Below are 25,102 nucleotides of genomic sequence, written 5' to 3' on the forward strand. Positions count from 1 at the left end.
CATTTAACTGATTTTAACGATAATTTTACATCAAAGCATTTCACACTAATTAAACTGCATTTGCTCAATAAAGATTTGTATTATGCACTTCCATTACGCAATTTAATTGATTACACCCAACACACATGAAACCCTAAAATATATGCAAACTAGATGATAAAAAAGAGAGGCGGATAAAATAACCAATTTCACAACAAATAAAAATGTGCAGGCTGTTGGCTAAGACTAGTGACGGAGCTATACTAGTGACGAAGAAGTGCCTTTAATTCACCTTTTTACATATTGTTGGCCATCTTAGTTGCAATCCAGTCAAGGTAAGTGGTGACTCGCGTGTATACGCCTGTATAACTAGGATCAGCACAATCAATATTATAGCCAACGGAATTTATACCAACTTGAACTCCATCGACGAAAAGCGGACCGCCAATGTCGATACCCTGTAATAAGCGTAAAAAATTTAATAATTTATTTTAACTGCCCTATTAACAAATAATACGATCACTTATGAAATATACGTGAGAAAGTTACCTGCTTGCAAGTGGTTATCCTCATCTGTTCCCTTCCAGTTCCACTGAAGAAATAGTCAAGTGGCACTAATTCAGACTCCCAGTCCGAGAGTGCTGGTGAACACAGGGGTTTGGCCGTTGTTGGTTTGGTTGGCGGCATTGATGGTGTCGATGATAGAGGGGTTTTCGATGTAGAAACTGGGGTCTTTGTTGACGGGTTTACTGATCCTGTAAACGAGGCGCACAACATATGGTTGCCGACAAAAGCAGGATATTGACTGGTGCAGATCGCGTTGTCCCGCACTACAACGTTAGCTTTTAGCAATGTATTTGAAATACTTCCTCCTAATGATTCAATTAATTGTTAATGTGAAACTTCAAATTATAGATTTGCAGTAAATTATTTATTACCTGGAGAGATTGTTGTTCCCCATCCAGTGAGTACGGCCGAGCTGTTGGCATAAGTACTGAAAGCCCGATTAAACATAGATTTAGAGGTTATTTGCACGGATTTCTTTTTTATATTAGTTGTTGTGGATTTTGTGGTAAATTCTGTCGTTAATTTGGTCGTTATTGTTGTTGGTTTTGTTGTTGCGTTTTGGGTCGTAGTTGTCATTTTGGTTGTTTGTGTTGTTTGTTTGTTTGTCGTTGTCGGATTTGTCGTCGGATTTTTAGTCGTAGTTGTTGTTTTAGTTGTCATTCGGGTTGTTTGTGTTGTTGGGTTTGGCGTCGTAGTTGTCGTTTTGGTTGTTTGTGTTGTTGGTTTGTTTGACGTTGTCGGATTTGTCGTCGGATTTTTAGTCGTAGTTGTTGTTTTAGTTGTTGTGTTTTGGGTCATAGATGACATTTTGGGGGTTTGTGTTGTTGGTTTGTTTGTCGTCGGATTCGTCGTCGGGTTTTTGGTCGTAGTTGTTGTTTTGGTGGTTTGTGTTGTCGGTTTATTTGTCGTTGTCGTTTTTGTGGTTGGGTTTGTAGTTGCTTTAGCTGTTGTGGGCTTTTCGGTCGTCATGAACTTCGTTGTTGATTTCGTTGTTGTTTTAGTAGTTGTTGTAGTCGGTTTTGCGGTCGGTTGTGTTGTAGTCGGTTGCGGTATATCTGGAAGGGTGACAGTGGGTACACCTGTAACTGGCGATTGTAAGACTAATAGCGCCACGTCATTGTCCTGCGTCAGATTAATTACATAAGGTTAATACGATTTTATCAATAAGCTGCGGAATCGCCAACTAGAAAAGTGTGATGCAAGCTTACCTTGGTATTTGGGTTGAAATTTTCATGAACTATAAAGTTCATTACTCCTACACGGACGACTCCATTGCCGCCATCCGTTGTGAGCGTGTTTAATAAAACTTTGAAGTTGATGGCATCCGTTTTATTACGACTGCCAAACAACAGAAACCAAAATAAATTTGGAAGACCATTTTTTTTTTAAATTTCAGCATAGGTTGCACGGATGATAAGCAGCAACGAACAATTGTGAGTTTCCCAGTTCAACTTGCGATTTAAAAAGCCACACGATTCTAAAACCGACCATAAATTTAACTTAATTTGTATCCTACCCGAATAAACATTGAGCTGCAGTCAAGATGTGGGAAGGTCCAACTAAAGTTCCTTCACATAAATCGCCATTTAGCAGCAAAATAGACTGAAAAAAAAATTCATTAAGTAAAAACTAGTTAAAAATGTTTTTGAAAAAAATATTTACCATGTACGGAAATTCCCCAGCCGAAACTAGATCTCTGTTGGCATTTATCATGTTAATACGATCAGCCACTAAATTACAAAATTACATTATCAGGTAAATATCAAAACAAATTTCGACTGATTGGTGGTAAATATGATAAACGAATTCAGATAATTTAAGCAAATTTGCATCTGCCAAGGAACATTTTTAGTCTAATACCTTCGGGAAATGAATGGGCATGCAAACCAACGATGAAGAGAAACATTACTATTGCCTATTTTCAAAAATAAAATAATGAACGATAATTACTAAAAATATAAAATTCAACACAAAAAAAAAATAAGTAAAAATTCAAAAACTAACCAAAGAAAGACGCATAGTGAGAAGCGAAGTTTGTCGCGAGAGTCGGGGATCCAACTGGTGGCCGTACGTATTCGATGAGTCTTTTTATTGCTATACGTAAAAAGGAATACAGTTATGTCCACACCTTTTTCGAAAAGATATCATGTTTTGTCATGCCATGTCAGAACCAAATTGTGAGATCTCACAATTGGATTGGACAGACATCATGTTGTGGACACGACGAAATGTTTTCTCATACAGAGTTGTATTGATTTACATATAATCTATAACAATATGAGAATCTGATGTGAAGGTGGATACATTATTTCGTTTCCAGTTGCCAGAGGTGTGTCTTAAAAGGTAAATTGTCACTTACCATTGGTCGTTAGGGTGTTTTTCATTGCAAAAAGCCACTGACCCCTTCTCTGTTTGGTTGTTCACCGCTTTTAGCCTGTTTATGCTGAAATTTTAACCAATCGGCTTCGCTGAGTAAATTCCAGAATGGCCGCCTCTCTTCGGTGTAGGAATGAAGAAAACTATTGAAAAAAAAAGACACAAACAACAACAAACTTGTGAAAGCCGGATGTCGAAAAGACCTGTTTTCTCGTCGCATCTTTATGAATATCATTATAGATACCACACCATCTGGCACTTTGTTGCATCATTTTATATCCGATAAATAGCTCGTCGTGCGTAAACTTTTGAATTTGCCGCCCCAGTTTTGAATAGGACTTTCAAACCCATCTGCATCTAATGCCTGCTGCATTTTCGGTAATTAATGGGGTTGTACATCTGCATCGACCGAATCCGGGAGGGAATGCATGGTACAGGGCCAACAACCTGATACGAAATTTCGATCCAGATGTGGAATGGTTGTCCAAATGCTGCGATGACTAAGTGTAGCTATTCAGCGGGCTATTCAGATAAAATTTTCTACGTATTTCGGTGTGGCCTGGAATACAACGTAATAGTATATAGACCAAAAAGTAATATATAAGCGGCTACCTAACTGGAGTGTCTCAACGCTTTGCGGGGCTGAAAGAAGATACATCATCGCTGTCAGTCCGAATCGCAACGTAAGTACAGAGACTCGATGTGTTCTCACTACATATTTTTACTGTAATAACAAAAGTATTTCTGAAATGTATAGATTGTTTAACTACCACAATTTATAAATTAAAGAATATGTTTAAAAATTTAATTTGAATTTTACTATTACATTTAGAGAAAAATGGCCAATACCATTTTACCAATTCTGGCAATTTCTGCGGTGGCATATTTTTTAATTGGATCAGTCACAGCGACGCCTATCTTGAAGGCTGCGGCTGCCGTGGAAGGGGAAATCTATCGGGTATACACTATACAAATCTGATACAATTATTGGTTTAAGCCGATGACAAAAATTCTGGAACTTTTAATTTTACGAAACAAAAAACTAAACTGATTTGCTAACATAAAATGAAGTGCTACTGATTTTCTTAAATTATACTCAGGCCAGCACAAATTTCGTAGCTGGAAAACCGCTGACTGAAGAATTATTGAAAGGAGATTTTTCAAACATTGGGAAAGGTAAAATTAAACAGGTTATGGACACCGATTATTTCCCCGCCCATGTACTAACAAGAATTCTCCCTCGATTCATTCTTTAATAATTACAAAATTAATTTGGTGGGTTTTGCAAATCTGTAGAAATGACGGACGAGTTCATTCCGTGGGGCAAGCAAGATCCCACACTTCACGAAGGTGACATTAAGCTTTATGGGGACAAAAATGCTATCTTGAGTAAAAGCTACCGTTGGCCCAATGCACAAATTCCTTATCAAATCTCAGCTGAGTACAGTAAGCATTTCCGTCATTTCAAATTCTTAAAACATTTTCTTCAAATCATAAACTATTTGCTATAACTTACCTTGGCCAATGGTACCTCGTTGCCGATGAAAAGCGAGCGATCAACGTAAAATAATCGCCTACGCCATGAGCGCCTACCACAACAATACGTGTATCCGTTTCGTCCCACGAACCTGTGAAAAGAGTTACATAACGATTTCCAAAACTGGAAACGGGTGCGTTAGTTTTCCAATTTTAAAAAGGCCAAAATATTTTAATCTTTTTGTAATCGTTATTCTCATAATTGGACTTATCCTTTCTCAAACTACTAAGTTGTTGGAGTTACGTTGGCATGCTAGGCATTTCAGCCCAACAAGTAAGCCTCGATGATGAATGTCTCACCAGTCCGAGGCCAGGAGTAGCCATGCACGAACTAATGCACACCGCTGGATTCTACCACGAACACACGCGTCCAGATCGTGACACCTACGTGAAGATCAACTTTACCAACATTCAGCCACGTAAGTACCTACCGGCCAGATATAGAGCAAATAAGAATTAAACAGTTGGCGATCATCAATGAAAACAATGGTACAAGGGTTATTATTTATCCGCTATAATTCTCGTAAAATTTACACAAATCAAGAATGACTTTGAAATTATACTGTACGTTTTAGAATACGCCAACAACTTCGAAAAAAATTTAGCTTCACAGGTGACTACTCTTGGACTTGCTTACGACTATGGTAAATCCGATTTTATACATTCTAAAGAGTTATTTCAATATCATTTACTAAATAAGGAAATAAGAAATATGGCCTATTAATGGATAAGTTGGGAAGTCAGAGAAATACATAACGAATAATTTTTAAACTTTGATTTTCAGGCTCTGTGATGCATTATCCTCAATATGTGTTTGCTATTAACAAAACTTATCCAACCATCACTCCACTTATTGGAAAGCCAGCATTGGGACAACGAACAGGATTCAGTTTGGTGTGTAACAAAAATAAAAATTATTTCATGATTGCTAAAATGCTAAACTTAATAACCCATTATAATACATTCAAATGAATTTTCACTTACTGTAGCTGGACCTCCAAAAATTGAACGCACTGTATTGCTCCGCATCGAAATAAATGCTTGTGACGGGCGCACGAGAATAATTTGCATCGATCTGTTTCCCATACGACTATCGTATCCTCCCTCCTTTGCAGTTTGAATGGTGATTTGGTGGCCAATTTCGTCCACAGCTGAAAAAACAGCCTTTAAAAGCCCAACTTGATACGAGTCCTTTATTTGTTGTTCTGGTGATTGATTGTCTCACATACAGTTTCAATAAAGTTTGTTCACAAGAAAACACAGATTCTCTAACGTTACTTTCCGTGTAGCCTACCCTTCGGCCTTCTCCAAGCAAGAAGCAACTGCCAAGTGCCAAACTGCCAACTATTCAAAACTGTTGTGGCAATTTTCGTCATGACAGTAACAAAACGCCATCTAGTGTTGCAATCACAAAGTATATCTGCGAGCAACTCGGAAGCCATCCAGTCGGGGCGAAAAAATATTGTCAGCTACCTGCGCTGCGTTAAGCAAGGTACCTGAAAGAGCTGTTAGTGATTTTTGTTTTTCTATAATAAAAAAATAATAAGAATAGGAATATGACCTCATGCTGCAAACGGGATGACTAGCTTTCGCTTCTTCTTTTCTTATTAGGCACCCTCAGATTCTTAGCAATGGAGTGAAAATGTACGGATGTCTTCGATGGGATTTGAAACTGGGACTCCTGCGTGCCAATGAATGACTGTACCACTAGGCTGTTAGGTAATACAATTAGATTGAAATATTGCTAGCTATTGTCAGCCAATACTTTTATATAATACGCAGGTTTTTATAAGTACTCGAAGGTTTGCTACTGCTGTAATAGACCGGTATGAAAGATGGTAAACCCTGAACGAAAAAACCTTTTGAATTTCAATTTTTTTAATGACATTAAATACCCTTTAACTAACTCGGCAGAGGAGATGCGCTGAGAGTTGATAACGACGCTAAAGGCTGGCGAGAGAGAACCCTTGTCCCATCAATTTCTCGAGCTTACATTCTATAATTTCTCCTCTGGCTTTCATCTAGAAAATAAGAAATAGGAAAAATCGCTCCAAAACCACTGCGAGAGCCAGAGAATAAAACTCCGGGCTTGTATAAGAATGTATAGGGGAAAAGAAGAAAAGGATATATATCTCGGACACAAAAGTGCAACAAGTTATAGGTCTAACAATGACCCGTTTTTCTTCTATAGGTTTTCTCTTTTGGCTGCTTGGGGGAGAGACGAAGAGGGCGACATACCTGTGGTATATTGAGCCGTCCGTTCGTTATTACCGTATCAAAATCGGAGAGGAAAGCACACGGCAATAAAAATAGCTGAAACCTACATCTAAATCAATAATGACGAGTGCTGTCTGTGTTGCAAGTTTAGTAAATCCACTTAATACAATGGACTTTTTTGGCCGTCACTGTGTGACCCATCCCGACCCATACGCGGTGCACTGTTGTGTATGACGACTTGGATGACTCTGCTTAGTTAATTAAACTATTGATATAATGCATCCACGACCACTGCCAGTCATCGTATGGCTAATGGCAAAGTCAACAGTTTCAAATTCCTCGAGTTTTGGCACCCTACACAGAAACTAGACCATCGCCAAGAAGTAGCCTCTCTGATGCTGACACAATCTTCGTGAAACCAATTGGAAAGCCACAACCCACGTGGAACTTTCCCGGTAGCAATTTACCGGGTAGATCGAGAAACATACAAAAAAAGTTCTTACTTGTTTCTTCCACTTTGATGACGTCCGTTTGGTATTCCTTTTCAACATCGGTGGAATTGGTTCTGGTGATGAATCGTCTTCATCTCACCAATCATGGTATTCAACCATGTCGCCAAGTGCCAGAGTCGTTTACTCACGGTCTCTTGAGGGATCAATGGCAATAATAACTTCCTCTGATTACGTCGAGGTCGCAGCTCTGCTTGAATCTCACTATGATCAAACAACTGAATGATTTGAATTTAAAGACAATTTAAAATTGCCATTAATATTAAATTGCTGTAATTAATGTTTTTTTTTTTAATTTTGTTACCTCCGCGGTCCGCCATGATGATGCGATTAACCGATTAACAGCAAGAAAACGTAGAGCGACGTGAAATGCATTCGTCACATGGATGTCGTAGGCACGAAGCAGAAGCACCAAATAATCTCTGAATAATAACTCTGATTCGAAAGTGGATGCAGTGACGTGAAAGGATGGATGCGATGCAACATGCAAGCGGATCTTTAAGTTTTAATGGAACTGCTTTATTAGCTGCACACTTCTTCGATTTAGATTCAGAGCAGCGGTTGTATGTAACGACAGATCTTCTTTCGGCGTGATGGATTTGTCCTGCTTGTGGCTATGGCATCAATAGAAGACTATTAAAAACCTGATTAAAAAAACACATAAAACAAAATTAAGATGGGAATTTTGTTGAAATAATTATTTGTAAGTCTAACAAAGATGCATCTTTTATGGATTTGGCTATATTTTGGATGGGTAAAGGTTTATTGTGATATGAAGATAATTTCAGCCAGAATTACTCGACATTCCTTATTGATGTTATAGCTGTTTTCAAAGAGAGGTTCACCTGTAGACTTGATCCTTAACCAAAGGTTTTACCAAAATAAGAGGAGTTTATATGTGGTAAGATATCCCATTTTGAAATTGTAATAGCCCAGCTAGCCTTCTTATTTCCTGCAATCAATATTGTGTGCAGGAAAAATTTAAACGTTTTCTCCCTTCAGGCAAAGAGAATTTATAAACCTTGTTCAGACATGTTAAAATAGATTCCCAGAGTCAACACTTTAAAGAGATTACCTTTAAAAACGAAATCCCGATCTTTAGAGATATAATTTTCCATAAGCTCGAAAACATTCGTTAATGGAAAAAAGGAAAAAGGACGTGAAATATATGAATATGAAATACTAAGAAATTTTGTGTTTACTTGACAGTAAACGATCGTTTACTCCAGATTTCTCATACCATTCTCGCCATAGACTCACGTTTATGTGCAGATCACAAAGATACTTCGTCTGCAAAAAAAAAACAAAAAAAATTCCATGATGGGCGTTTTTTTTCATGTCAGCTGATTTTGGTTGGAGTTAAAACTTTGCCACCAAGCATAATTTTAATTCGTTATTATACTTATTAAACTGATTTCAACCATAATTTTATACCAAAGGTTTTAAAAAATTAAATTAACTTGACCTGAATTGCTCAATAAAAATTGGTTTTATTGTGTACTTCCATTACGCATAACTAATACACCCAACACACATGAAACACTAAAATATATGCTAATCAATAACTAGATGATAAAAAAGGAAGGAAATAATTTGATAAACCCAATTTCATGACAAAATAAAATCATGCAGACAGTTTGAATAGATTATAGTCATGACGAATCGCCATTATTTCACCTTTCTACATATTGTTAGCCATCGTAGTTGCAATCCACTCAAGATAAGCGGTGACTCGGGTGTATAAGCCGGTATAATTAGGATCAGCACAATCAACATTGTAGCCGAAGGAATTTATACCAACTTGAACTCCATCAACGAAAAGCGGACCGCCAATGTCGAGACCCTGTAATAAGCGAAAAAGTGATTTTTATTTCCCTAAAAACACGATCACTTATGAAATTTTCGTGAAAGAGTGACCTGCTCGCAAGTGTTTGCCCTCTTGTGTACCCTTCCAGCAGTTCTATTGAATAAATATCCCAGTGACACTAATTCAGTTGCCCAGTCCGAGAGTGCTGGTGAACACAACGGATTGGCCGTTGATGGCGGTCGAGGGTTTCCTGATGTAGTAGTCGGAACCACCGTTGTAGTAATCGGATCCTTCGTTGTAATAATCGGAACCTTCGTTGTAATAATCGGGTTTTCCGTTGGCGGGTTTACAGATCCTGTAAACGTGGCACACAGCATATTATCGCCGACGAAATCAGCATATTGACTGGCGCAGATTTCATTGTCCTCCACAATGACATCAGCTTTTAATAATGTATTTGAAAGGGTTCCTCCTATTGATTCAATTATTTGTCAATCTAAATCTTCAAGTTATAGACTTGCATGAACATTATTACCTGGATAGATTGTTGTTCCCCATCCAATAATGACGGCCGGGCTATCAGCATACGAACTGGAGGCTCGATTAGTTATTTTACCATTCAACAAATCGTCAGAACGTACTATATCAGAAATCGATTCTAGAAATCTGGTTTTCTTTTTAGTTGTTGTGCGTTTTGTGGTGGGTTTTGTTGTTGGTTTTTTGGTCGTCGTTTTCGTTGTTGGTTTTGTGGTAGTCTTAGTTGTTGTTTTCGTTGTTGGTTTTGTGGTCGTCTTAGTTGTTGTTGTTGGTTTTGGTTTTGTGGTCGTCTTTGTAGTTGTTTTAGTTGTTATGGGCCTTTTGGTCGTGGTTGTTGTTTTAGTTGTTGTGGGCATTTTTGTCGTTGTTGTTGTTTTAGTTGTTGTGGGCATTTTTGTCGTTGTTGTTGTTTTAGTTGTTGTGGGCATTCTGGTCGTGGTTGTGGGCATTTTGGTCGTTGTTGTTGTAGTTGTTGTGGGCATTTTGGTCGTGGTTGTTTTAGTTGTTGTAGTTGGTATTGTGGTCGGTTCAGTTGTTATCGGTTGCGGTATATCTGGAAGGGTAACAGTTGGCACATCTGTAACTGATGATTGTAAGACCAATAGAGCGACGTCGTTATCCTGTGTAAGATTACATGAGTTAAGATTATATAAGGAAATAAACTGCGATATCACCAATGTGATCTATGCTTACCATGGTAATTGGGTCGAAATTTTCATGAATTATAAAATTCGTTACTCCTACGTTGACGACTCCTGCGTCGCCATCCGTTGTGAGCGTGTTCAACAAAACTTGGAAGTCGGTGGCATCTGTTGTAGAAAACCTTTCCAATTTTCAAAAAAAAAAAGAAACCCAATTCATTTTCAGATAGCAATTTGCCAATTTAAAAAAAAAAAATTCATCATATGCTACACAGATACATTGATTAAAAGCAAAGAAAAATTCTAATTTATTCCGCAGTTAATCTTTCGATAAAAGCAATAGAATTCGGAATTAGAATGTAATTATAACAAGTAATCTATTTACCCGAATACACATTGAGCTGCAGTCAAGATATGGGAAGGTCCAACTAAAGTTCCTTCGCATAAATCGCCATTCAGCAGCAAAAGAGACTGAGGAGGAAACATAAATATTGAAAACCATGTATAACTGTACATTTGAAATTTGAAATCATTTACCATATACGGAAATTCCCCTCCCACAGCAGGGGATCCACTGGCATTAAATTGTTTCATACGATCGTCCACTAAATTACCAAATAAATGATAAGGAAATTTAAAAAAAACTGGTATTTCATGGTGAATAAAGACCGACAATATCAAACAACTGTCAAGGAGCATATTACCTTCAGAAAACCATTCGGCACGCAAACCAACAATGAAGAAAAGCAGGGCTACAACCTGATTTCAAAAATAAAATAATAAAAGTTTTAGCAATAATAAAATACTAAATCCAACAATACAAAAGTAAAATTGTAACGGCTAACCCGAGAAGAAAGAAGCATCGTGAGTAATAGCGAAGTTTGCCGTGAAAGTCGACCCAGAGATAGCGAGTCGAGTCGTCGATCCAACTGGTGGCCGTACCTATTTGTCGGGCCTTTTTATTGCTACATAAGGGTAACCCAAGTAGCAACGTATACGAACACAGTTGAAGTTATGTCCCGCCTTTGCTAAAGATATCATTGTGTCGCCATGCTATGTCAGAACCAAATTATGAGATCTCACAATTGGGTTTGGAAAAACATCATGATGTGACGGTATTTTGTCTCGTAAAGGTATGTGTTCACATAGATTTAAACTATGAGAATATTAGAATTGTGTTAATATAATTATGTCGCGTTTCCCATTGCCAGAGGTGGGGCTTAAAAGGTAAATTATCACTTACCATTGGTCATTGGGGTCTTCCTCTTTATAATATGCGGCAATATGCCACTGATTCCTTCTCTGTTTGGTTGTTCACTGCTTTCAGGCTACCATGCTGAAATTTTAACCAATAACTTCGTTGAGAAGATTCTAGAATGACCGCCTCTCGCGGAAAAAGGAAAACTTGTGGAAGCCAGATTTCGAAGAGACCTGTTTTCACGTCGTGCCTTTATGATAACGGGTACCGCGGCATCTGGCATGACTGTTGCATCGCTCATCCGAATATCAAACTCATCGTGCGTAAACTTTTGAACTTGCCGCGATAGTTCTGAACTTGCCGCGAAAGTTTTGAACACGGTTGCTAAACGCATCTGGTTATCCTTCCTGCTGGACATTGGTTTGCATCTGCATCCACCGAATCCGGGGAGGAAAAACAAATGTGTGCCAACGGTTCACAATAGCCTTGTGCAAAGTTCTGAACCAGATGTGCTGGATGTGGCCCGAAAGCGATGACTAAGTGCAGATAGCAGCAGTGGGGTTATTTTTCCACTGATTTCGGTCTAGTCTGTATTATACAACGTAATATATAAGCAGCACCTCTAAAGCATAACTGGAGTCTATCAAATTTTTCCGGGGCTGAAAGAAGATCGCTGCAGTCTGAGCTACAACGTAAGTACCGAGACTCGTTAGTACTTACTGTATAACCAAATTTGTTGTTTTTGTTTTTGTTTTCTGAAACTTAGGCTGATAAAAAAAAAAACATATGATTAGATAAACATATATTTAAAATTCAATTTTAAAAAATGTATACTGTTAGAATTTAGACAAACATGACCAATACCTTTCCAACAATCCTGGCCATTTCCGGGGTGACGTGTTTCTTTATTGGATCAGTCACAGCTTCGCCAATCTTTAAACCTTCGTTGGAAAGTTTAATCGATCAGGTATAAGTTTTATAAACATTTTGGCTTTAGTCAGTGACAAAATATTCGGAAGCTTACAATATGCTCGAAATTAAACAAAAATGTATAAGCTGGCGTGATATGTAAGCTTCTTATTTTCTTAAATAATACTCAGGCCACCGCAAATTTCGTAGCTGGAAAACCGTTGACTGAAGAATTATTACAAAGAAATTTTTCCAACATAGGGAAAGGTAACACTAACAACTTCGCCCTCGATTCTTTCTTTTACAGTCACAAAATTAATTTTTTTTATTTTAAAAAATCTGTAGAAATAAGAGACGGGTTCATTCCATGGAACAAACAAGATCCCACGCTTCACGAAGGTGACATTATGTTACGTGGGGACAAAAATGCTATCTTGGACAATAGCTACCGTTGGCCCAACGCACGAATTCCTTATGAAATCTCAGCTCAATACAGTACTTATACACATATTTCCGAAAAATTTAAATTTCTAATTCTAAAAAGAAATCAAAATAAATATTTGTACCTGGATTGCCTGCTGATAACCGTCTTTGGCTATTTGGTAACTCGATTCCAATGAAAAGCAACCGAACAGCGTACAGTCATCGCATTCGCTATGAGCGCCTACCACGATAATACCTGCATCCGTTTCGTTCCTCGGACCTGTGAAAGAAATTATTTAACCATTTTGAAAACTGGAGGAGGGTATGTTACATTTTTTCTATTGCAATAGATCAAAGTGTTTCGTTCTCTTGTTTACATAATGTGACGAACATTTTTTTTTCGGAACTATTAAGTTGCTGGGCCATGCTTGGCATGGTAAACACTGGAGCTCAAAAAGTAAGTCTCGATGATGGTTGCATCGCAAGTTGGGCACCAGGAGTAGTTATGCACGAACTAATGCACGCCGCTGGATTCTACCATGAACACACACGCCCAGATCGTGACAACTACGTGACGATCAATTTTAACAATATTCTACCAGGTAAGTAGCTAATGGCCTACACACAGTACGTACGAGAATCGTACATCACTGATCGCCTCACTCGTAGTACGAGTGAGGATGATGAAAAGTGATGATCAATGAAAAACATTGTAATGTATATAACAGTTACTGTTTGATCTGCTACATGATTCTTTGAATAATGTATGTAAATCAAGAATTTATTGAAAATTTAAATATGAACATTTGTAGGATATGCCTTCAACTTCGACAAAAGAACAGACTCGACGACTCTTGGATTTGAATACGACTATGGTAAGTAATAAACTTCGTAAATCCGATTTGATGATGATGCAACGTTATTTGAACTAAAATAAGTCAGGGGAATAATTATTTTGTAATTCTTATGATTTTATGACACTTCTTTATTTAAATTTCGATTTATAGTTAGAGAAATCAATAACGAATCACTTCAATTTAAAAAAAAGTAAACTTGAGTCTAAAAACTACTAATAGATTAACTACCATTATTATATCATTACATAAAGTGAAGTGAGTGTTTCATGATTTTTTTTTTTTTTTGGGGGGGGGGGGAGGGGGAGGGAGGCCTTAATTTGTATGTGCTATAACACCAATTAAAAATTATTCAAAATCAGGCTCTACGATGCATTATCCGCGGGATGCTTTTGCTGTTGACAAAAGTATTTCAACCATCAACGCAATTTTTGGGAATCCAGTTATGGGACAACAAAAAGGATTCAGTCCGGTGTGTATAATTTAAAAAATAAATCAGGACTGGAAAATTGAACCCATTACAAAACTGTTCCAATGAGCCTTTTTTTTTTTTAGCTGGACATCCAAAAACTGAACGCACTATATTGCTCCGCAGCCAATTAAACACTTGAAAGGACGAGCGTGAGAATAATTTACATCGGTCTGTTTCACATACGAGTACCGCTTTTCTTTTTACAATTCCCTCTAGCAGTTATGATATTTCTATGGTGATCTAAAGGCCAGTTCTCTCCACAGCTAAAATAACAGCCTTTCAAAAACCTACTTGTACGGAATCTTTTTTTGTTTGCCTGGTGATTGATTGTCTCACATATAGTTCAATAAAGTTTGCTCAGCATGAAAACACAGGTTCTGTTACGTTTCCTGTTTCCATACGTGTGCCCTTCTCCAAGAGTCCATGAAAAATACGACGAGTATCTAACACGTCACATTGCCGGTAAGTTAGATAAAAATTCATTCATTCTACCTACATTAGAATTTATCAGTAAAAAAAAAAAAAAAAAAGGTTAGTTATCTTCACGTCACTCGGAAAAAAATGTAGTCGTGGTAAAAAAATAATTCCGGACTCCTACACAAAAGAGTTAGCGTAAACAACTTTGCTTTTGCTTGAACGACAAATTAGCGCTAGATGGCAATCATGAATCATCTTGTGAGACAATCGACAAACTAATACAGAATACGAAATCCATCCATATAGAAAAGTAATGTTGACGTGTCAGTTAATTAAACTATTGCTAATGCATCCACAACCACTGCCAGTCATCGTATGGCTAATGGCAAAGTCAATTAACAGTTTTGAATTCCTCGAGTTTTGGCACCTTACACAGAAACTAGACCATCGCCAAGAAGTAGCCTCTCTGATGCTGACACAATCTTCGTGAAACCAATTGGAAAGTAACAACTGGAATTGGAAAGAGCCACAACCCACGTGGAACTTTCCCGATAGGAATTTACCGGGTAAGAGAAACATACAAAAAAAGCTCTTACTTGTTGCTTCCACTTTGATGACGTCCGTTTGGTATTCCTTTTCAACATCGGTGGAATTGGTTCTGGTGATGAATCGTCTTCATCGCGCCAATCATGGTATTCAACCATGTCGCAAAGTGCAAGGGTCGTTTATTCACGGTCTCTTGAGGGATCAATGGCAATAATAACTTCCTCTTCATACGTCGACGTCTCCGCTCTGCTGCAATCTCAATCTCACTGTAATCAAACAATTAAATGATTAACTTTAACACAATTTTGAGTGCTATGCGGAGTTGGTAGCCTCACCGACTGTAGCCTAACTAACATCGATCTTCTGGCCGACGCCAATGTTGATCCGATCTCAAGCCGAGAATGACAAACGCTCCGGCATATTCTTTGATGTTCCATTGCTTTATTAGCTGCATACTTCTTCGATTCAGATTCAGAGCAGCGGTTGTATGTAACAGCAGACCTTAATTCTTTCGGCGTATTGGATTAGTCCTGCTTGTGTAGCATCAATAGGAGACTATTATAAAGCACGTAAAAGAAAATTAAAAAAGCAATTTAGTTGAAATAATTATTTGTTAGTCTAACAAAAATGCATCAGTTACGGATTTGGCTATATTTCAGATGGGTAAAGGTTTGTGATGGAAGAATATTTTTTCAGCCAGAATTACTCGATATTCCTTCTTGGTTTTATAGCTGTGTTCTATTAGAGGTAGGCCTACACTTGAAGCCTTGATCCTTAGCTACAGGTTTTACCAAAATAAGTGGATAGTTTATGTGTGGTAATATACCAAATTTTTGAATTATAATAGCCAGCAGCTACTTATTTCCTGCAATCAATATTGTGTGCAGGAAAAATTCAAACATTTTCTCACTTCAGCTTCAGGCAAGGAGAAAAATCTTGGAAAAAGGAGACAAATCTTGTTCAGACATGTTAAATAGATTCCCAGAGTCAACACTTTAAATTGATTAGCTACCTTACAACGAAATCCCCATCTTACGAGTTACGATAATTATTCCATACTGGAAACCATTCGTTCAAGGGTTCAAGGAAACAAAAGAAAAAAGGACGTGAAATATGAAATACTAAGATAAGAAATTCTTGTGTTTACTTGACAATAGTCGTTCCAGATTTCTCATACAAAAAAGTTGCATTCTTGCCAGAGACTCACGTTTATAAGCAAATAGAATACAGAGAAATGCACACCTTGCTTGTGATCTCTCTAATGAAGTTCAGACTGACTGTTACTTACTTACTTCGTCTGCAACACGAAGAAAAATCCATGATGGCGTTTTTATTTCATGTCGTCAGCTGATTTTGGTTGAAGTTAAAATTTTGCCGCTACATTTTAATTCGACATTAATTTTAACTAATTTTAACGATAATTTTACACCAAAGGATTTCAATAACTGGATAATTTACCTGAAATTTATTTGCTCAATAAAGAATTGGTTTATTGTGTACTACTTCCATTGCACATAACTAAAACACCCAACACGCATAAACACTAAAATCTATGCCAATAACAATAACTATATGATAAAAAAAGGAAGGCAATAATTCGATATAACCAACTTCATGACAAAATAAAACTTTGCAGACTGTTTATATGTATGGACTAAAGTGATGACGAACTGCCATTTTTTCACCTTTTTACATATTGTTGGCCATTGTAGTTGCAATCCACTCAAGGTAACTGGTGACTCGGGTGTATACGCCAGTATAACTAGGATCAGCACAATCAATATTATAGCCAACAGAATTTATACCAACTTGAACTCCATCAACGAAAAGCGGACCGCCAATGTCGATACCCTGTAAAAGAAAAACTTATTTTAATTTCCCTAAAAACAAAACACGATCACTTATGAAATTTTCGTGGAAGAGTGACCTGCTGGCAAGTGTTTGCTCTCGTCTGTACCCTTCCAGGAGTTTTATTAAAAAAATTTCTCAGTGGCATTAATTCAGTCGCCCAGGCCGAGAGAGCTGGTGAACACATCGGATTGGCCGTTGAGGGCGACGGTGATAGAGGGTTTTCCGATGTAGTAATCGGGTTTTCCGTTGGCGGGTTTACTGATCCTGTAAACTTCGCACACAGCATATTATCGCCAACGAAATCAGCATATTGACTGGAGCAGACAGCGTTGTCCTGCACTACGACGTCAGCTTTTAACAATGTATTTGAAATGCTTCCTCCTATTGATTAAGTTTTTTGTCAATCTAAAACTTCGAGTTATGGACTTGCATGAACATTATTACCTGGAGAGATTGTTGTTCCCCATCCGATAATGACGGCCGGGCTATCAGCATAAGTACTGGAGGCTCGATTAGTTATTTTACCATTCAAAAAATTGTTAAAACGCACTAAATCAGACATCGACTCTGAAGGAATCTGTAAAGATCTGGTTTTCTTTTTAGTTGTTGTGCGTTTTGTGGTAGGTTTTGTTGTTGGTTTTTTGGTCGTCGTCTTTGTTGTTGGTTTTTTGGTGGTCGTCTTTGTTGTTGGTTTTTTGGTGGTCGTCTTTGTTGTTGGTTTTATGGTCGTCGTCTTTGTTGTTGGTTTTTTGGTCGTCGTCTTTGTTGTTGGTTTTTTGGTCGTGGTTGTTGGTTTTGTGGTCGTCTTAGTTGTCGTTTTGGTTGTTGGTTTCTTTGTAGTAGTGGTTTTAGTTGTTGTGGGCTTTTTGGTCGTTGTTGTTTTAGTTGTTGTAGTTGGTATTGTGGTCGGTTCTGTTGTTGTCGGTTGCGGTATATCTGGAAGGGTAACAGTTGGTATATCTGTAACTGGTGATTGTAAGACCAATATGGCCACGTCGTTATCCTGTGAAAGATTACATGTCGTTAAGAATATGTAAGGAAATAAACTGCGATATCATCAATGTGATCTGTGCTTACCATGGTAACTGGGTTGAAATTTTCATGAATTATAAAATTCGTTACTCCTACGTTGACGACTCCTGCGTCGCCATCCGTTGTGAGCGTGTTTAATAAAACTTGGAAGTTGGTGGTTGTAGAACGACTTTCAAATTTAAAAAATTAAAATAAAATAAAATAAAATTTAGATAGAAACTTTTAAAATTCAACATATGCCCTACACTGATGATAAGCAAAGAAAAATTCCAATTTTCTCTGTTAATCTTACGATAAAATCAATGCAATTCTAAATTAAACTGTATGTAATTAGTAAGTCTTCTATTTATACTCGAATAAACATTGAGCTGCAGTCAAGATGTGGGAAGGTCCAACTAAAGTTCCTTCACATAAATCGCCGTTCAGCCGCAAAATAGCCTGAGAAGAAAACATAAATTGAAAACCATGTAAAACTGTGCATTTGAGATTTTAAATCATTTACCATGTACGGAAATTCCCCTCCCACAGCTGGAGCTCCACTGGCATTAAATTGTTTAATACGGCCGTCCACTAAATTGCCAAAATACATTCTCAGGTAAATAATAAAAATTGGTAGCTTATGGTCAATGAAAACCGATAATTAAAATCGACTATGCACTATCAAACATCTGACAAGGAGCATATTTAGTTTAGTTAATACCTTCGGAAATCCATTGGGCATCCAAACCATGGTTTGCAACAATGAAGAAAAGCAGAGCTGCGGCCTAATTTCAAAGAATAAAATAATTTCAACGTTTATAGTAATAAAACACTAAATTCAACATTCAAACAAAAATAAAATTGAAATGGCTAACCAGAAAAGAAAGACGCATCGTGAGCAATAGCGATATTTTCCGTGAAAGTCGACCCAGAGACAACGGGTCGAGTCGTCGATCCCAACTGGTGGCCGTACCTATTTGTCGGGCCTTTTTATTGCTCCATAAGGGCAACCCAAGTAGCAACGTATACGAACACAGTTGAAGTTATGTCCCGCCTTTGCTAAAGATATCATTGTGTCGCCATGCTATGTGTCAGAACCAAATTATGAGATCTCACAATTGGGTTTGGAAAAACATCATGATGTGACGGCAATTTTTCTCGCAAAGGTATGTGTTCACATAGATTTAAACTATGAGAATATTAGAATTGTGTTAATATAATTATGTCGCGTTTCCCATTGCCAGAGGTGGGGCTTAAAAGGTAAATTATCACTTACCATTGGTCATTTGGGTCTTTCTCTTTGCAATATGCGGCAATATGCCACTGATTCCTTCTCTGTTTGGTTGTTCACCGCTTTCAGGCTGCCATGCTGAAATTTTAACCAATAGCTTCGCTGAGAAAATTCTAGAATGACCGCCTCTCGCGGAAAAATACAAATTGTGGAAGCCAGATTTAGAGGAGACTTGTTTTCACGTCGCACGTTTACGAACTATAGCAGGTACCGTGGCATCTGGCATGACTGATGCATCACGCATCCGAATATCAAACTTATCGTGCATAAACTTTTGAATTTGCTGCAACAATTTTGAATACGATTGTCGACGCATCTGCATATCGTGTCTGCTGCACTTCGGTTATTAGGGATGCATCTGCATCCACCGAAACAAGGGTGGGGGGGACGAAAGGTGCGCCAACGGTTCACAATAACCCTGTGCAAAGTTCTGAACCAGATGTGCTGGATGTGGCCCGAAAGCGATGACTAAGTGCAGATAGCAGCAGTGGGTTTATTTTTCCACTGATTTCGGTGTAGTCTGTATTATACAACGTAATATATAAGCAGCTAGCTTTAAAGCATAACCGTCTAAGTCTTTGCGGGGCTGAAAGAAGATACATATCGCTGTCAGTCTGAGCTACAATGTAAGTACAGAGACTCGATCATTACTTTTACTGTATAACCAAAAGTTTTTTTCTGAAACCTGATTAAAACATCTGATTAGATAAAGCAATATTTAAAAAATTAGATTTAAATAATGTATACTGTTAAATTTAGAGAAACATGACCAATACCATTTCAACAATTCTGGCCATTTCCGGAGTGGCGTGTTTCTTTATTGGATCAGTCACAGCTATGCCCATCTTTAAATCTTCGTTGGAAACTCTAATCTATCGGGTACTATAAGTTGTATCAAAATTTTTGCTGAAATCAGTGACAAAATGTTCGGAAATTTATGATTTGCACAAAATTAAAAAATAAAATAAAATAATTTCCAGCATTATAGCTAAGTTATTCTTCTTATTTTCTTAAATTATATACTCAGGCCAGCACAAATTTCATCGCTGGGAAACCGCTGACTGAAGAATTGTTAAAACGAAATTTTTCCAACATAGGGAAAGGTAGAACTAAAAGCTAAAAATGTTTTCCTCGATTTCTTTCTTTTACTAATTTTTAAATCTGTAGAAATAAGAGACGAGTTCATTCCGTGGGGCAAGCAAGATCCCACACTTCACGAAGGTGACATTAAGCTTCATGGGGACAAAAATGCTATCTTGGACACCAGCTACCGTTGGCCCAAAGCACAAATTCCTTATGAAATCTCAGCTGAATACAGTATTTATACATATATTTCCGAAAAATTTAAATTTCTAATTCTAAAAAGAAGTCAAAATAAATATTTGTACCTGGATTGCCTGCTGATAACCGTCTTTGGCTATTTGGTAACTCGATTCCAATGAAAAGCAAGCGAACAGCGTGCAACAATCGCCTTTGCTATGAGCGACTACCACGACAATACGTGCATCCGTTTCGTTCCTCGAACCTGCGAAAAGAATTATTTAACCCTTTTCAAATCTGGAGGAGGGTATGTTACTTTTTCCTAATTATATAATTTGATTAAAACAAATATTACTATTATTGCTATTTATTTTCTTCCAAATTATTAAGTTGCTGGAGTTTCGTTGGCTTGCTTGACCAAGGAGCTCAAAAAGTAAGTCTCGATGATGGATGTGTCAAGGATTGGGCGCCAGGAGTAGTCACGCACGAACTAATGCACGCCCTTGGATTCTTCCACGAGCACACACGCCCAGATCGTGACACCTACGTGAAGATTAATTTTGACAACATTGATCCAGGTAAGTATCTACTGGCCTACATACAGTATGTTCGACTGAAACAATCGGTGATGATCAATGAAAACCATCGTTAACAATTATTATTTGATCTGCTATATGATTGTGGTTGAATTTACGTAAATCAAGAATTTTTTAAAAAAATCAATCTATCTACATTTGCAGATCAAGCCCACAACTTCAACAAAAAATCAGAATCGGACGTGACAACTCTTGGACTTGTTTACGACTATGGTAAACAATTAGTATGTAAATCCGATTTGATGATGAACTAGAGAAAAAAGTCAAAGTTTCACGATTTCCGTTCCTTTTTTTTGTTGTTTAAATTTGTATGTGCTATAACAACACCAATTAACATTTTTAAATCAGGCTCTGTCATGCATTATGACCAATATGGTTTTGCTATCGACAACAATATTCCTACCATGATTCCACTTATTGGGAACCCAACATTGGGAAACTATAAAGGATTGACTTCGGTGTGTATAATTTGTATTTCAGGATTGATAAATTGAACCCACTAAAAATTAAAATGTTTCAATGAATTTTCTTTTTTTTTTTAGCTGGACATCCAAAAATTGAACGCACTATATTGCTCCGCAGCCAATTAAACACTTGAAAGGGCGCGCGTGAGAATAATTTACATCGGTCTGTTTCACATACGAGTACCGCTTTTCTTTTTACAATTCCCTCTAGCAGTTATGATATTTCTATGGTGATCTAAAGGCCAGTTCTCTCCACAGCTAAAATAACAGCCTTTAAAAGCACATCTTTAATACGAAGTCGTTTTTTTTTGTTTGCCTGGTGATTGATTGTCTCACATTGTTTCAATAAAGTTTGTTCAGCATGAAAACACAGATTCTCATCCGTTTCTATACGAGCGCCCTTCTCCAAGAGTCTATTAAAAGCAATGCTGTAATAATACACATCGCTGGTAGGTCTGCACTCGGAAGCAAACCAGTCCTGGCCCAAAAAGAAATGCCGCTACTTCTTCTAACCCTAATGTAAGAGTTAGGCAACAACTAAAGCGAGTTCAACTACTACAGGGCTTTTTTAAAGCACAACCGTGGACAACTTGGTGACTAAAAAGGAGTTGGAGAAATACCAAAATCGGCTTGGGAGGAAACGAGGACCACTATGACTAATTTATCTACATAGTTAAATGGTATTTCGTATTTTATCGTTACACCGAAAAATTATTACTAATGATCTTAATTAAAAATCCTTTTCAATAAATTTAGCGACTTAAAAACGAATTGGCGGAAACGAAAATCGTGACCGGAAGTATAATTCATATTTTTTATAGGATGTGATTAAACTGGAAACTACAAAAACAACTTTAGCTTCGAAAGAAAGGAATTGAGTAGCACCAAGTCCGCCGTTGCTGATTTAGAGACCAAATTAAATGATTTAATTATAAATCAAATTGTTTTTTTCTTTAAGTTTTTTTTTTCGGATACGCCAACGTGAAATCAGCGCCTGTCCATTTTGATGTCCAAAGAAATTCTGCATTTTACACACGATAAACTCCAATTCCGTTCGATTCGGCGTGGGTAAACGAAGGAAATGCCACGACACCAGGGGATATTCACGGCACCACGGCCGGGAAATTATTTTTTATTATTCAAGTTCTATTTTCACATCATCGAACTCCTTCTATTCTCATCTTGTTTTTAACGGGAATCCAACCGGGACCAGTTTTGTTCGAACTGATTTGATAGCTATCTTTACAATGAGGGTCGGACTAGGATTGCGAGAAAATTCATTCAAGCCTAATTCGCTAACTACACTTCAATCTGATACGTTTTTGAGGTGATTTTTTTTTAGCAACTTTTGTTTCAAAATGAGAGACCAACATTAAAATTTAATCGTGTTTTGTTAGTTAATTAAACGATTGCAAATGCAGCCATTGCGAGTCATCGTACGGCTAATGGCAAAGACAACAGTTTCCGAGTCCTCGAGTTTTTACAGTACTAACGCACACACACAAACTCGGCCATCGTCTACGATATTGCCTCCGCGATGAAGACATCTCACGTCTCCGTAAAACACCAATTTGAACATCACACGTCACAACCCAAGTAGAACTTTCCAATTTTCGAACGGTTTGCGAAAGATATAAAAAAAGTTCTTACTTGTTGCAAGCGCTGCCTCCACGTTGATGAATTTCGTTTGATATCCCTCCTCAATGTCGGCGGTGTTGGCACAGATTCAGATACAGAGCAGCGGTTGTCGGGAACGGCAGATTCCCTTTCGGAGTATTGAGTTAGTCCTGCTTGCGGCATCAACAGGAGACTATTGTAAAAACAGACAAAATTAAAAAAAAATTGGCTTTAAACAAAAACAACAAACAAGTTTTAACAAAAATTTACCTGTAATTTACGGATTTGGCTATATTTTGGATAAGCAAAAGTCTAAAGGACTATGAAGAAAGTCTTTTCAGCCAGATCACTCGACATTTTCTTTGGTGACAGTTTTCTTCGTGTCCTTCAGCAACGTAAGCTTCAGGTGGGTAGTCATTCAGCCGATCGCAAACACGTGCGTCTCTTGATCGCAGCAACAGCTTCAATTGGCCTGAAGAACTTTTCTTGCTGAAACCTTTGGTTATTCCATTGATGCTGAAGATTCGAGAAGATTAAAGCGATATGTTGACATGCTAAACCGAGCGAATCAAGCTTCTTGGTTTCTGCTGCTGCTTCAGTGAACTAAATCTCATTTCACTTGAGATCTTCCGTTTCAATCAATTCTTCTGTACTCCAAGATGCTCGACTGGACTACCAAATAGAGTTTTAGACAGAGTATGATTACCCGGTTTGCTACAGTTGATTTATTATCTTCCATGGAAGAAATGAAGAAGCAGAAGGCGTTGATGAGGATCGACTGTATATGTCTGACAGAGAAATCGCACAGCTACTGTGGCGCCATCAACATTATTCCTTCACGTGAGCAGGAATCCGATTCCACAATTTTTCCAGAAGAACCGATCCACCCGGACGTCAGCACAGCAAGAGAGCGCAGTGCACCAGTCAGCGATACGAAGTACACGATGTTTGATTTGAGGAATTCCACAGCCGGACATGATGGGGGTTTCTTGAATCCAAAAGAGAAAGCCAGCAGGATGCAAACGGAAGGTACAGTGCTCGGCTAGCGGTTTATCCGTCAATTCGCATTCTTCACTAGGCATGGAATGTCCAACAATAAGGCAGTGACAAGCGTGGCTCTGGAGACTCACTGGCAAATCGGATGAATCTACAGAAATGCAAAAATCAAAATCAAAGGATTTGGGCTTGGCTTCGGAAGATTCTAGTCAAAATAAACGAACCGAAATTTGAATGTAGTAATCCAGTTTAATTTGTTCAAACGCGTTGACCAGCACATTGAGTCTTCAAAGCTCTTCGAAAGATTCAGTTGGCATAGCAAGAAATATACTTCACTCACTATTTTAATAGATTAGTTGACCAGAGGGGTAGCGTCTTTCATCCAGTAACTAGAGAAAACCAAAAGAAAAAGGTGAAATAATAAAACATTTCTTCAAATACATTCACAAAGGGAAGCACAAAGGGGAAAAATAAATGATACCTGCTGTCAGTTTTCGTGTATGTCTCCACAAGAGTAACCTTCTGTAGGTTGTTAAATATTAACTAATAATTAAATAATAATCAAAAGAATAACAGCGTTTGATGCAGGAAAAGAATTTTCGAACTCCAGTCTGTCAAGAAATACTGGGAGAAGTTATCGAGATGCGTTTTATTCAGCCGTGAAAAGAGAACGGGGAGACTGACGGGTTGCAATCTCGAAACCACTTCTCGTTTGCTCTGATCTGCACAACCCGTAGAGCACAGGACTTTCTCTACCGTCAGGCCATCAGCATGTCGCCAATGCAATCAAGTTAGAGGCCAAATATTTTGTCTGCCAATATGTTTTCACAAAACCGACAGTACCTGTTGATAGTTAAAATTGCGAAAAATGGACAACGGATCGCTAGTTGGATTATGCGAGGGTAAGTCAAAGCTTAAAATATTCTTTGTGCTGGAGGCTGACAGAAACCCCGAAAAGGGGTTATAACGAATATAAGTTATATTCTTTGTTTCCCTGCCAAATTCGCCACCAACACCTGGATTAAGCA

The 25,102-nt window shown here is 37.8% G+C and overlaps 6 protein-coding genes across 11 annotated transcripts; 3 read left to right on the forward strand and 3 right to left on the reverse strand.

The window, feature by feature from the left end:
• Positions 1-58: 58 nt before the first annotated feature.
• Positions 59-3,862, reverse strand: LOC124203804 (cell wall protein DAN4-like). Of its 3 annotated transcripts, XM_046600661.1 has the most exons (12): positions 3,772-3,862; positions 3,535-3,646; positions 3,172-3,481; positions 2,906-3,065; positions 2,551-2,640; positions 2,407-2,461; positions 2,209-2,276; positions 2,063-2,148; positions 1,755-1,884; positions 918-1,668; positions 529-851; positions 59-437 (listed from the first exon to the last, which is right to left on the reverse strand). In XM_046600661.1, exons 5-12 carry the CDS (start codon positions 2,563-2,565, stop codon positions 276-278), a joined length of 1,590 nt encoding a protein of 529 aa, XP_046456617.1. In that variant the 5' UTR covers positions 2,566-2,640; positions 2,906-3,065; positions 3,172-3,481; positions 3,535-3,646; positions 3,772-3,862; the 3' UTR covers positions 59-275. The 3 variants fall into 3 exon arrangements, with proteins under 3 accessions (XP_046456617.1, XP_046456615.1, XP_046456616.1); XM_046600659.1 differs by having other exon boundaries at positions 2,906-3,481; XM_046600660.1 differs by having other exon boundaries at positions 2,906-3,481; positions 3,749-3,838.
• Positions 3,482-5,716, forward strand: LOC124203826 (hatching enzyme 1.2-like). Its single transcript, XM_046600700.1, has 9 exons — positions 3,482-3,605; positions 3,755-3,880; positions 4,023-4,098; positions 4,219-4,368; positions 4,472-4,592; positions 4,690-4,877; positions 5,034-5,102; positions 5,243-5,352; positions 5,448-5,716. The coding sequence occupies exons 2-9, from the start codon at positions 3,761-3,763 to the stop codon at positions 5,493-5,495; spliced, it is 882 nt and encodes a 293-aa protein (XP_046456656.1). The 5' UTR covers positions 3,482-3,605; positions 3,755-3,760; the 3' UTR covers positions 5,496-5,716.
• Positions 5,717-8,654: 2,938 nt separating this feature from the next.
• Positions 8,655-15,545, reverse strand: LOC124203806 (cell wall protein DAN4-like). 3 transcript variants are annotated; one of them, XM_046600666.1, is made up of 14 exons: positions 15,324-15,545; positions 15,039-15,254; positions 12,843-12,979; positions 12,232-12,308; positions 12,088-12,134; positions 11,413-11,955; positions 11,015-11,325; positions 10,874-10,928; positions 10,707-10,774; positions 10,555-10,640; positions 10,222-10,351; positions 9,527-10,148; positions 9,102-9,463; positions 8,655-9,027 (listed from the first exon to the last, which is right to left on the reverse strand). In XM_046600666.1, the coding sequence occupies exons 7-14, from the start codon at positions 11,030-11,032 to the stop codon at positions 8,866-8,868; spliced, it is 1,503 nt and encodes a 500-aa protein (XP_046456622.1). In that variant the 5' UTR covers positions 11,033-11,325; positions 11,413-11,955; positions 12,088-12,134; positions 12,232-12,308; positions 12,843-12,979; positions 15,039-15,254; positions 15,324-15,545; the 3' UTR covers positions 8,655-8,865. The 3 variants fall into 3 exon arrangements, with proteins under 3 accessions (XP_046456622.1, XP_046456621.1, XP_046456623.1); XM_046600665.1 differs by having other exon boundaries at positions 11,413-11,903; positions 11,988-12,134; XM_046600667.1 differs by lacking the exons at positions 12,088-12,134; positions 12,232-12,308.
• LOC124203830 (hatching enzyme 1.2-like) lies at positions 11,958-14,396 on the forward strand. 2 transcript variants are annotated; one of them, XM_046600703.1, is made up of 9 exons: positions 11,958-12,059; positions 12,208-12,334; positions 12,468-12,543; positions 12,622-12,771; positions 12,901-13,021; positions 13,114-13,301; positions 13,512-13,574; positions 13,916-14,025; positions 14,109-14,396. In XM_046600703.1, the coding sequence occupies exons 2-9, from the start codon at positions 12,221-12,223 to the stop codon at positions 14,154-14,156; spliced, it is 870 nt and encodes a 289-aa protein (XP_046456659.1). In that variant the 5' UTR covers positions 11,958-12,059; positions 12,208-12,220; the 3' UTR covers positions 14,157-14,396. The 2 variants fall into 2 exon arrangements, with proteins under 2 accessions (XP_046456659.1, XP_046456660.1); XM_046600704.1 differs by having other exon boundaries at positions 11,969-12,059; positions 12,215-12,334.
• A 912-nt stretch (positions 15,546-16,457) lies between the features above and the next one.
• Positions 16,458-19,591, reverse strand: LOC124203812 (cell wall protein DAN4-like). Its single transcript, XM_046600673.1, has 9 exons — positions 19,127-19,591; positions 18,726-19,039; positions 18,572-18,635; positions 18,374-18,441; positions 18,224-18,309; positions 17,917-18,040; positions 17,284-17,842; positions 16,916-17,220; positions 16,458-16,839 (listed from the first exon to the last, which is right to left on the reverse strand). The coding sequence occupies exons 2-9, from the start codon at positions 18,741-18,743 to the stop codon at positions 16,678-16,680; spliced, it is 1,386 nt and encodes a 461-aa protein (XP_046456629.1). The 5' UTR covers positions 18,744-19,039; positions 19,127-19,591; the 3' UTR covers positions 16,458-16,677.
• Positions 19,592-19,634: 43 nt separating this feature from the next.
• Positions 19,635-21,829, forward strand: LOC124203827 (astacin-like). The gene is made up of 9 exons (XM_046600701.1): positions 19,635-19,767; positions 19,901-20,020; positions 20,169-20,244; positions 20,309-20,458; positions 20,588-20,708; positions 20,792-20,979; positions 21,142-21,210; positions 21,346-21,455; positions 21,540-21,829. Exons 2-9 carry the CDS (start codon positions 19,907-19,909, stop codon positions 21,585-21,587), a joined length of 876 nt encoding a protein of 291 aa, XP_046456657.1. The 5' UTR covers positions 19,635-19,767; positions 19,901-19,906; the 3' UTR covers positions 21,588-21,829.
• Positions 21,830-25,102: the final 3,273 nt, after the last annotated feature.

Source organism: Daphnia pulex, chromosome 10 (assembly GCF_021134715.1).
Source record: "Daphnia pulex isolate KAP4 chromosome 10, ASM2113471v1".
Lineage (NCBI taxonomy): Eukaryota > Metazoa > Arthropoda > Branchiopoda > Diplostraca > Daphniidae > Daphnia > Daphnia pulex.

What these genes read in the sequence shown, in the direction of transcription:
- LOC124203804 (XM_046600661.1), bottom strand. An exon ending in TGCCCATTCATTTCCCGAAG is followed by an intron (nt 2,277 to 2,406) that starts GTATTAGACTAA and finishes TTTGTAATTTAG; the next exon opens with TGGCTGATCGTATTAACATG. An exon ending in CTGGGGAATTTCCGTACATG is followed by an intron (nt 2,149 to 2,208) that starts GTAAATATTTTT and finishes TTTTTTTTTCAG; the next exon opens with TCTATTTTGCTGCTAAATGG.
- LOC124203826 (XM_046600700.1), top strand. Translation starts at nt 3,761, where the DNA reads ATGGCCAATACCATTTTACCAATTCTGGCAATTTCTGCGGTGGCATAT. An exon ending in TCAAATCTCAGCTGAGTACA is followed by an intron (nt 4,369 to 4,471) that starts GTAAGCATTTCC and finishes GCCGATGAAAAG; the next exon opens with CGAGCGATCAACGTAAAATA. An exon ending in ATTTCCAAAACTGGAAACGG is followed by an intron (nt 4,593 to 4,689) that starts GTGCGTTAGTTT and finishes CAAACTACTAAG; the next exon opens with TTGTTGGAGTTACGTTGGCA.
- LOC124203806 (XM_046600667.1), bottom strand. An exon ending in GAGGGGAATTTCCGTATATG is followed by an intron (nt 10,641 to 10,706) that starts GTAAATGATTTC and finishes TTTCCTCCTCAG; the next exon opens with TCTCTTTTGCTGCTGAATGG. An exon ending in GGGAACAACAATCTATCCAG is followed by an intron (nt 9,464 to 9,526) that starts GTAATAATGTTC and finishes TTGAATCAATAG; the next exon opens with GAGGAACCCTTTCAAATACA.
- LOC124203830 (XM_046600703.1), top strand. Translation starts at nt 12,221, where the DNA reads ATGACCAATACCTTTCCAACAATCCTGGCCATTTCCGGGGTGACGTGT. An exon ending in TGAAATCTCAGCTCAATACA is followed by an intron (nt 12,772 to 12,900) that starts GTACTTATACAC and finishes TCCAATGAAAAG; the next exon opens with CAACCGAACAGCGTACAGTC. An exon ending in TTTTAACAATATTCTACCAG is followed by an intron (nt 13,302 to 13,511) that starts GTAAGTAGCTAA and finishes GAACATTTGTAG; the next exon opens with GATATGCCTTCAACTTCGAC.
- LOC124203812 (XM_046600673.1), bottom strand. An exon ending in GCAGCTCAATGTTTATTCGA is followed by an intron (nt 18,041 to 18,223) that starts GTATAAATAGAA and finishes TAAATTTGAAAG; the next exon opens with TCGTTCTACAACCACCAACT. An exon ending in GAGCAAACACTTGCCAGCAG is followed by an intron (nt 16,840 to 16,915) that starts GTCACTCTTCCA and finishes TTTCTTTTACAG; the next exon opens with GGTATCGACATTGGCGGTCC.
- LOC124203827 (XM_046600701.1), top strand. Translation starts at nt 19,907, where the DNA reads ATGACCAATACCATTTCAACAATTCTGGCCATTTCCGGAGTGGCGTGT. An exon ending in TGGAAACTCTAATCTATCGG is followed by an intron (nt 20,021 to 20,168) that starts GTACTATAAGTT and finishes TTATATACTCAG; the next exon opens with GCCAGCACAAATTTCATCGC. An exon ending in TGGACTTGTTTACGACTATG is followed by an intron (nt 21,211 to 21,345) that starts GTAAACAATTAG and finishes TTTTTAAATCAG; the next exon opens with GCTCTGTCATGCATTATGAC.